This window comes from Humulus lupulus, chromosome 4, assembly GCF_963169125.1.
Source record: "Humulus lupulus chromosome 4, drHumLupu1.1, whole genome shotgun sequence".
Classification (NCBI taxonomy): domain Eukaryota; kingdom Viridiplantae; phylum Streptophyta; class Magnoliopsida; order Rosales; family Cannabaceae; genus Humulus; species Humulus lupulus.
In genome coordinates, this window is record NC_084796.1 from 10,531,900 (window position 1) to 10,541,563 (window position 9,664).

At 32.1% G+C, this 9,664-nt stretch overlaps 1 protein-coding gene across 2 annotated transcripts; it reads left to right on the forward strand.

Moving 5' to 3' along the window:
* Positions 1–944: 944 nt before the first annotated feature.
* Positions 945–8,843, forward strand: LOC133829948 (probable LRR receptor-like serine/threonine-protein kinase At1g56140). Of its 2 annotated transcripts, none has more exons than XM_062259797.1 (24): positions 945–1,138; positions 1,408–1,597; positions 2,581–2,652; positions 2,927–2,998; positions 3,097–3,168; positions 3,280–3,351; positions 3,481–3,552; positions 3,655–3,726; positions 3,831–3,906; positions 3,986–4,053; positions 4,545–4,616; positions 4,695–4,766; positions 4,867–4,932; positions 5,063–5,131; positions 5,278–5,322; positions 5,508–5,572; positions 5,739–6,118; positions 6,228–6,426; positions 6,547–6,708; positions 6,800–6,918; positions 7,069–7,279; positions 7,373–7,604; positions 7,717–7,867; positions 8,065–8,843. In XM_062259797.1, exons 1-24 carry the CDS (start codon positions 1,003–1,005, stop codon positions 8,428–8,430), a joined length of 3,111 nt encoding a protein of 1,036 aa, XP_062115781.1. In that variant the 5' UTR covers positions 945–1,002; the 3' UTR covers positions 8,431–8,843. The 2 variants fall into 2 exon arrangements, with proteins under 2 accessions (XP_062115781.1, XP_062115780.1); XM_062259796.1 differs by having other exon boundaries at positions 3,831–3,902; positions 3,982–4,053.
* The last annotated feature ends 821 nt before the right edge of the window (positions 8,844–9,664 follow it).

Here is a 9,664-nt window from a genome sequence, read left to right on the forward strand (position 1 = left end):
ACGATGACACGACACGACACGATTAAGGTAAACACGAACACGACACGTTTAATAATCGTGTCGTGTTCGTGTTTGAGTTTTTGACACGTTTAATAATCGTGTCGTGTTCGTGTTTACCTTAATCGTGTAGTGTCATAATCGTGTCGACCCATTTAATAATCGTGTCAGACACGATAACACGAATGCTTTACATAGGTTTTCTGATTTTTTTCGTATAATTATGATTAATCGTGTCATAATCCTGTTATCGTGTTCATGTTGTGTTGACCCGTTTAATAATCGTGTTCGTGTTGTGTTGACCCGTTTAATAATCGTGTCGTGTTCGTGTTCGTATTTTTGACACGTTTAATAATCGTGTCGTGTTCGTGTTTACCTTAATCGTGTCGTGTCATAATCGTGTCGACACGAATCTGACACGTTTACATAAATTGCCACCTCTAATAGAAATACATCAATTTTCATCGAAAAAATGATTAAAAAATTACAGACAAAAGAAAATGTAACTTTAAGATTAAAATGATAAAAAAATCAACATAATAATAATAATAATAATAATAATAATAATAATAATAATAATAATAATATACTTATAAATGCTCGATTGATGGCTACTTAAATTTAAATCCATGCCCATTAATTAATAATTAAGAAAAGAATTTTTACCAGTCAAAATTTGGTTGTGGGGTGCTGGGTTTGTGCGAATGAACGTGTGAGAGAGAATACAAATATATGGGTGGAGCATTTTTGTCCAATTTTTAATTTGAAACATAATTTTCAAAATTTTGTATTAAGAGGTATAATTTTTTTGATAGAGATGCTTTTTAAGCATGGAAACTTAAATTTTCCTTTGCAATTATCCTTTTGACAATGTCAACTAATTAAGAGCTTAATTTTGACCTTTATTCCTATGTTATATATATATATATGGGCCTCATCAATGTGACTACCTTAATTAACTCAAGTACTATGAAAGTAGAGTGTTATTAAAACTTATACATCGTCATGTCAGGATTATTAGGAGCCTCATCAACACCGATGTTTACTATTTTCAATATTGTCTGTGGTGTCTGGTTCTTTGTTTTTGCTTCTTTTACAAAAGCCCAGAATGGAATTCAACCAACTACAGATCCCTCTGAAGGTCTTCTCTCTCTTTCTCTCTCTCTCTCTCTCTCTCTCTCAACTTTTATATATGTATGTAATATTGCAACTTTCCATAGCAGTATTAATTTGCTCCTCATGAAGAAAATATCACCTGCCATTAGATTTAATAGTTGGGTTGGTGAAAAAAGAAACCAAGATATATAGTAGTACAAATACTAATTATTTACTTATTGGTTTACTTGCTATGTACTATATATATATATATATATATATTTATGTATGTTTATATGGTTGAGATGTATGCAGTAAGAGCTTTGAATTCGATCTTTGAGCAATGGAAGATAAAGGCTAACACTGAACAGTGGAACATAAGTGGAGAACCATGCAGTGGTGCCGCCATAGATGACTCCGTCAAATTTGACGATGGCTCATATAATCCCTTCATCAAATGCGATTGCTCTTTCGACAGTGGCTCTCTCTGCCACATTACTCAACTGTATGTTTCTCAATTTATTGCTTATATAAATATATAGGGAATTCCTTTGTAGGGTTTTACTTTAAGTCCAATCGATAAGGCTCTCATTATTTTTTTTATGACCGTGTATATTGTAGCTATTTAGAGTACCTTGCAAATTTTCATAAAATTTTGAATAGTTTACAGTACCAAAAATTAAGTTCAAATATGTTGTTTCATGCGTGACTAATTTTTTTTATCGCATGGAAAACAGTTTGAACCTAGTTTTCGGTACTGTAAACTTTTCGGAATTTTCTGAAAATTTGCATGATGCTCTAAATAACTACAACATACACGGTCATAAAAAAAATCACACCGAAAACTATTTACGAGTTGAGAAACACTGAGAGCCATACTAATAGATTTAAAGTAAAGACCTAAAGAAGAATATATATATAAAAATTAAAAGTATTGGAAACAGAGCTCTTTTACCTATACATGGGAATTCGAATTCATTATAGGAAAAAAAGAGAACGATCAAAGACAGTGGAGTAGCATAAAATGTTTTTACAAGAATAAGAATTGAATATATTATGATTGTAGTGATAGCTTTTACTCTCTAATGAGTTATTATCATTGTTTTTTATCACTTAGAAAAGATAAAAGAGCTAAGAGTCAAAATGTTTTACGGATTATATTAATAAGAAAACCTTACATTTTTTCTTGACTAAAAACTTTACCTTATAATATATCAGGAAAATTATTTGTTAACATTTTGGTCAAAATTAACTATATTCGAATAAGATTTTGCCATAGTCTTTAATTATTAGATAGCACTGACATTTGTTATCACATGAAGTTAGATGTTTATACCTCGTTTGAAAAAATGACGATGAACTCTATTATAGAAATCCCCATTTTCATCTTTAGCTAAGTTTATTTTTATAATTTACTTAAAGATTATTTATTCTGGGCAACAATATTGTATATATGATCCAACTTTAATTTTGGTCATCACAATACAGGAAAGTTTATGCAGTGGATGTTGTTGGTCCAATCCCAGAAGTGCTATGGACTCTGACCTTCCTCTTCAATCTGTATGACTTTGTTAGACCTTCAAATAATTTTGAATGCCTAAAAAATGATTAAAATATTTTGTTGCACGCGTGTTTATTTTTTTTTATACGCATGCACAACAAATTGTTTGATTCAACATTTTAAATTATTTAGAATTTTCTAAAAATTGACAGTATCTACTATAAATATAATATACATGCTCATAACAAAAAAAACATTCGCCGAAAATCATCTACTACATAGAACTACCCTATATATATATTTATTTATACTTGGTTTATTCATCTGTTGTAGGAATTTGGGCCAGAATTTCTTGACAGGTTCTCTTTCTCCATCAATTGGAAATCTCACCAGAATGCAATACTTGTAAGGTTACCTAAAATTTGAGCTTGAAATTCACAAGATTCAGATTGATATGCCAATAATGATTGCTACTTATTCATTGTTTTTTTTGTTACTACTAGGAGCTTAGGCATAAATGCACTGTCAGGGGAGGTACCAAAGGAATTGGGACTACTTACTGAGCTATTAATTTTGTAAGTTGAAAGACATTCTTAATTTTAATGAGATTTTCTATGTCCAATTCCATTATATTATTGTCTTCTCCTTCAATGTACATTAATCCTTTGAGATAACTTCGTACATAGATCCTTTTCATCAAACAACTTCTCTGGTCCTCTGCCTCCAGAGTTAGGAAATTTATCCAAATTACAACAACTGTAAGTTTGGTAACATTCTGTCTCGTTTAATATATTTTTTTTCAAAGATTTTAAGAAGCTCTTCTTGGCTGGATTTTCTATTCAACTAATGGTTGCACTTATCATTGCATTTACTTTTTTATTTGATAGTTACATTGATAGTGCTGGAGTTAGTGGAGAGATACCTTCAACATTTGCAAATCTCCAAAGCATGCAAACATTGTAAATTGTTTCTTCTACCTCATGATTAAGTAGAGATGCTATTATATAAGAAGAAGAAAAGTTAAAAGTTTATTTTTTAATGAAATCCTTAACATTCTGCAGGTGGGCATCAGATAATGAATTCACAGGAAAGATACCTGCCTTCATAGGAAATTGGACAAATCTTAATACCTTGTAAGACACATTGAGTAGATTTTTGTTATTTTCATAACATTGCAGTATCTATATCTATCATCTATGTATTAACAATAGTTAGTTAATTGTTTATGTGTATGCAGAAGATTTCAAGGGAACTCTTTTCAAGGACCTATACCATCAACTTTTGCGAATCTGACTTCTCTATCAGACTTGTGGGTAATCTTAATGAAAACTTTCATATCTACCTACACATTTTTTAGGCTAACAATCCTCATTGTGAATCATATGTAGGCGTTTGAGTGAAATATCTAATGCAAGTTCTTCTCTTGCATTTATCACCAATTTGAAGTCTCTCACAAATTTGTAAGTAAGATGTTTTCAACAAATTTTAGGTGTGATATATATATATATACAGGGGAGACTACAAAGCATTTACTTTTTTGACAACACCGATGTAACCAGTTTGTATTTTTACATTTCGGTAATTTTTTTTAAATTTTTTTATATGATATTGTTTATTATAATAATTTAAGACATCTTGCAAATTAGGTTCAAACAGTTAACTTTTACATACGTATAAAAAAAATAAGCATGCGTGCAACAAACTATTTGAATAATGTTTTCGGTACCATAATTTATTCAAAATTTCATGAAAATTTGTAAGATGTTCTAGATAGTTACAATATAAACCGTCATATAAAAAAATTGGGATTACATTTATTTAGGTGCCGAAAATAGAAAAAAGATGCACCGGTGTTGTCAAAAAATAGATGCGATTCTAGTATATATATAATTATATCTATCTTATGTATCTTTTGGATTATAATCAAACATCTCTTTAATATAATTTACAGAGTATTGAGGAATAACAATATCACTGGTTCAATTCCATCGAATATTGGCGAACACAAAGAGTTGAAACAACTGTAAGCTCAATGAAAGGACTCAAAAATACCCAACTTGCATTATTTTCTAACAATAAAGTTGTACTTCTTTCTTCACAGAGATTTGAGCTTCAACAAGTTAAATGGACAGATTCCAAACTCTCTTTTCAACATAAGTAAACTCGATGCTTTGTAATATATCCTTGTCTCTCTTTGATTGTATCATCTCACATGCTTCATGCTAGCTAGTCTTATAGTATATTAAACCAATTAATTATGTTTTATTAATCAGGTTTCTTGGAAATAATAGCTTAAATGGTACCTTGCCAAGGCAAAAGAGTAGATCTCTTCTCAATATGTAAGTTAACATATCTTATATATATATATATATATATATATATTTGTAGCTGGGTATGGTAATATGTTTAGAAAGAGTCATGGTAATGAGTCTGAAACTGACACTTCTGTGCTATGTTTTATGCTTACAGAGATGTATCATACAATAATCTAGTGGGAAGCATTCCTTCCTGGGTCAACAATCAACAAAATTTACACATGTATGTCTCTGATATATATATATTCACAATAAAGATTGTTTTTCCTTGTTATTCACTTAAATTTTCGTTCACTTTCATCCAAAAAGGACAGACTTATGTAAAGATGAAATTGACATTAATTTTATACTTGGCTTTGTTTGATGCAGTAACTTGGTTGGAAACAACTTTACTATAGATAATTCAAACAACAGGTGATTTTTTTTTTCTCTCATGTTTTTAAAAATAGTTTCCCACATTAATTGTTGCTCTTGGTTATAGCTATAAGCAATAAGCACCGACTGCTAGATACTAGTTAAAGTTATTTCTCTGCATTTTATTGCTGAAAAAACAACTTCTTTACTAATTCTATTGAAATTTATTATTGGTTTGTTATCAGTACTCTTCTTTCAGGGTTACTCTGCCTTCAAAGAAATTTCCCATGTAATCGAGACCATCCCCTCTGTAAGTACAGTTTGTTTATTTTCTTTGTTTTGATTCAAATAAGCTTTATTACTTCAGAAATTGTCATTAAATGTCCTTTTACTTTCATTCCAGAGATACTATTTACACAATTGATTATAGTGGTTGTGTATTAATACTTAGTTATATGTCTTATTTTCTTATACAGATTACAACTTTGGAATCAACTCCGGTGGTAAACAAATGACATCTTCTTCTGATGGTCTTGTGTATGAAAAGGATGAAGAGGCTCTTGGTCCAGCTAATCATTTTGTCACCAGCTCCAACAGATGGGCAGTAAGCAATGTTGGAATTTTCTCAGGGAATAACAATGCTACCTATACAAGTAATTCATTATCTCAATTCACAAATACTTTAGACTCAGAACTATTCCAGACTGCAAGGCTTTCTGCCTCATCATTGAGATACTATGGTCTGGGGCTTGAGAATGGTAACTACACTGTCAAACTTCAGTTTGCAGAAACTGCTTTCGAAAATTCTCGCACCTGGAAAAGTCTTGGCCGGCGTATATTTGATATTTATGTCCAAGTAAAGACCACCTAATTATCCTAAGAATTTACATCAACTGAATTTCTTTTGCTCTTTTTGTCCTGTTTCTGTCTACTGTTTTCTGATTCTTTGTGTGAATTTACAACAGGGAAACCGTGTTATACAAAATTTTGATATTAGAAAGGAGGCAGATGAAGTCCCTCTCCGAGTGGTCCAGAAGGAGTCTAAGGCTCTAGTCTCACAGAACTACCTTGAAATCCATCTTTATTGGGCTGGAAAAGGAACTTGTTGCATACCAGCACAAGGTACTTATGGACCTTCCATTTCAGCCATCAGTGCTACTCCAGGTAATCTAACAGGGTCTACTTAATTCTAGGAGCAAATGAAAAGTGGCTTAACACTTTTAGGTATTGATTTTTTAACTACATATAAGGATAACGTAGTTGAATACTGTTGTTTTGATACAGATTTTGAACCAACTGTTAGTAACATTCCTCCAAGCAATAAGAAGAATCGAACTGGTATGATTGTAGGGATCATTGTTGGGGTTGGCGCTTTATGCTTTTTGTCTGTTTTAGTGGCTTTGTTTGTTCATAGAAGAAAGAAGTCTCAACTGAATGATGATGAAGGTAAGCACTTTCACCTTTTTGTTTTTGTTTTTTTTTGTCTGAAAGAGAATTTAAATATGGGAAAGCATACTGATTATTAGTTGATTTGCAGAGTTCTTGGGGATGGATGTTAAACCATTCACTTTTGGTTATGCTGAACTAAAGGCTGCCACAAATGATTTTGATTCTTCTAATAAGTTGGGAGAGGGAGGATTTGGACCTGTTTACAAGGTATGCATTTGCATTAATCAACTTCATAACAAATTGCAGGCTAAGTGATGATTGTTTTTTAATATCACAAAAGCTCATTGGTGAAAGAAAATGCAATTAAATAAAATTCATTTGATTACACATATTTACCTTTGATACAACAACTAATAGGGAACACTTGAAGATGGAAGAGCTATTGCTGTGAAGCAATTGTCTGTGACTTCTCACCAAGGAAAGAGCCAGTTTGTGGCTGAGATTGCCACAATTTCTGCTGTGCAACATCGTAACCTTGTCAAATTATATGGATGTTGTATTGAGGGAGACAAACGACTTCTTGTTTACGAGTATCTGGAAAACAAGAGTCTTGATCAAGCACTATTTGGTATGATAATAACTCATTGTTGCTTATACACAACTTATAATGAGAACCAAAAGTTGTATTAAACATAACTCATAATATGGCTGACATGATCAGGTAAGCAAACCTTGAATTTGGATTGGTCAACACGGTTTGACATTTGCTTGGGCATTGCAAGAGGTCTAGCTTACCTTCATGAAGAATCACGGATTAGAATTGTACACAGAGATGTCAAATCGAGCAACATTCTTCTTGACTCTGATCTCATCCCCAAAATATCAGATTTTGGTCTGGCCAAACTTTATGATGATAAAAAGACTCATATAAGTACACGAGTTGCCGGAACTACGTAAGATTATCTTGATGATCAAGCTAGCTTTTGTTTCTTTTTCTTTATTCAATTCTCAAAATATTATTACTAGCAATTTTTTGTACTAATTAAACTTTCATTTATGTTGCAGTGGTTATCTTGCACCTGAATATGCCATGCTTGGTCACCTTACAGAGAAAACAGATGTCTTTGCTTTTGGAGTTGTGGCATTAGAAATCCTTACTGGCAGACCAAATTCAGACTCAAGCTTAGATGCTGAAAAGATCTATCTTCTTGAATGGGTAACAAAAACTAAATTGTTTTCTATAAAGACTTTGGTATGCCTCATGTCATACTAAAAGAACAAAGACCTTTTAAAACTTCATTTGTTCTATATTTCTCATTTCATTCTCTTCTCTCAATAATGGAATGTCTTCATTTTACATTATCATCTCTTCAATCTCTCCATACATAACTTATCATTGTTTTCACTCACTAGGCTTGGAATCTACATGAAGAAGACCGCGAACTTGAACTGATCGATTCAAACTTATCAGAATTCAATCGGGAAGATGTGAGGAGAATCATTGGAGTTGCTTTTCTATGCACTCAAACATCACCAACAGCTCGTCCATCAATGTCCAGAGTGGTGGCAATGCTTTCAAGAGATATTGATGTGAGCACTGAAGTTTCAAGGCCTGGTTACTTGGTTGACTGGAAATTCAATGATGTCTTAATGAGCCGGATTGCACAAGAAACTGATCCTACCTTATATGCATCATGTACAAGTACAAGCGATGTGGAAGAAGCAATGCCACCACAAGGCGAATGGCTTAGCTCATCGAATGCATCAAAACACCAATAGAAGATTTAGGCGAAAGCTCTTGCTGTTTTGGTGGGACTTAATTAGGCTGAAGCATCTGGACTTTCATTTCCTCTTTCCTTAGTTTTGGCAATCAATAACAAATTTATGTATCTAAATGAATCGGGTGTTTTGTTTTATGATATTAGAATTTTATTGTCTAATTTTCTGGGTGCAAATCAGTTCCATGTTAGTCGTCTTGATAATAAAGCTACTTATGCTCTAAATAAGTATGTCTTTAAGCAAGACAATAAACTTTTTTTTTTTGTCAGGATACACAATAAGCTTTTTTGGATGAAAGAGATCCTTAATGTTTCGCTATGCATTAAGAATTCTTATCATCTTTTTAAAGAAAAGCTGAAAGGCCTAACCTCATTTTACTATGTTAATGAAACTATGAACGGTGCCTTGTAATACTTTTTTTTTCCATTTTTTTATAGTATGTATTTTTTTTATATTGTATAATTTTTTTATTTATATTTTAATTTTATTTTTGGTATTAATGTGTGTTGACTCTTGATTTAGTCAATGACATGGAGTCACGAAAAACGACAAAGATTATAGAGCTGAATGTAAAAATGTAAACGATACAAGAAATTTATAGTGGTTCGGCCCCATAGATTGGTAATGACCTACGTCCACTTAGTGATTTTATTGATGTAAAATCCCAAAACCCTGCGATCAGTAAACAAGGATTCACAGAGTTTCACAAGTCTCGAGGAAAGCTACAAGTTTCTATGTATAAACTCAATATTTCTCTCTGAATACCAAATATTGCGTGTCAAATAAATGAATCATATGATTCATATTTATAGGTTCATGAATGTACATATGGGCCTATGGGTCATGTTTAATTGACGTTACAAGCATAATAAAATAATAAAATAAATAATGATATTTATATTTAAAATAGTCAAATATCTCTGGAATATCTAACTTATAACTGTCTCTGAGTGTTTGCCTCAGTCCTATGAGCAGATCTGGTCATGTTCTTTGGTATACCTCCTTTTCCTACTACTTAGCATATTTGTGCATCTATCGAGCAGCTTAATTTCTTTTAAGGCAATTTAGTCGTCGGTCGACCAGTCCTTCATTAATAGTCAGTTACATGTTGTTCATGTGCCTCTTTAACATGCCATGTCATCCTGCCAATATTTAGGGAAACATTTGCCCCCCCCCAAGTTTTTTAATGCGAACAACATTTGTTAATGTCAGTTTTAGAGCATGCTATTGTTTG

What these genes read in the sequence shown, in the direction of transcription:
- LOC133829948 (XM_062259797.1), top strand. Translation starts at nt 1,003, where the DNA reads ATGTCAGGATTATTAGGAGCCTCATCAACACCGATGTTTACTATTTTC. An exon ending in TTGAAGTCTCTCACAAATTT is followed by an intron (nt 4,054 to 4,544) that starts GTAAGTAAGATG and finishes TATAATTTACAG; the next exon opens with AGTATTGAGGAATAACAATA. An exon ending in CACAAAGAGTTGAAACAACT is followed by an intron (nt 4,617 to 4,694) that starts GTAAGCTCAATG and finishes CTTTCTTCACAG; the next exon opens with AGATTTGAGCTTCAACAAGT.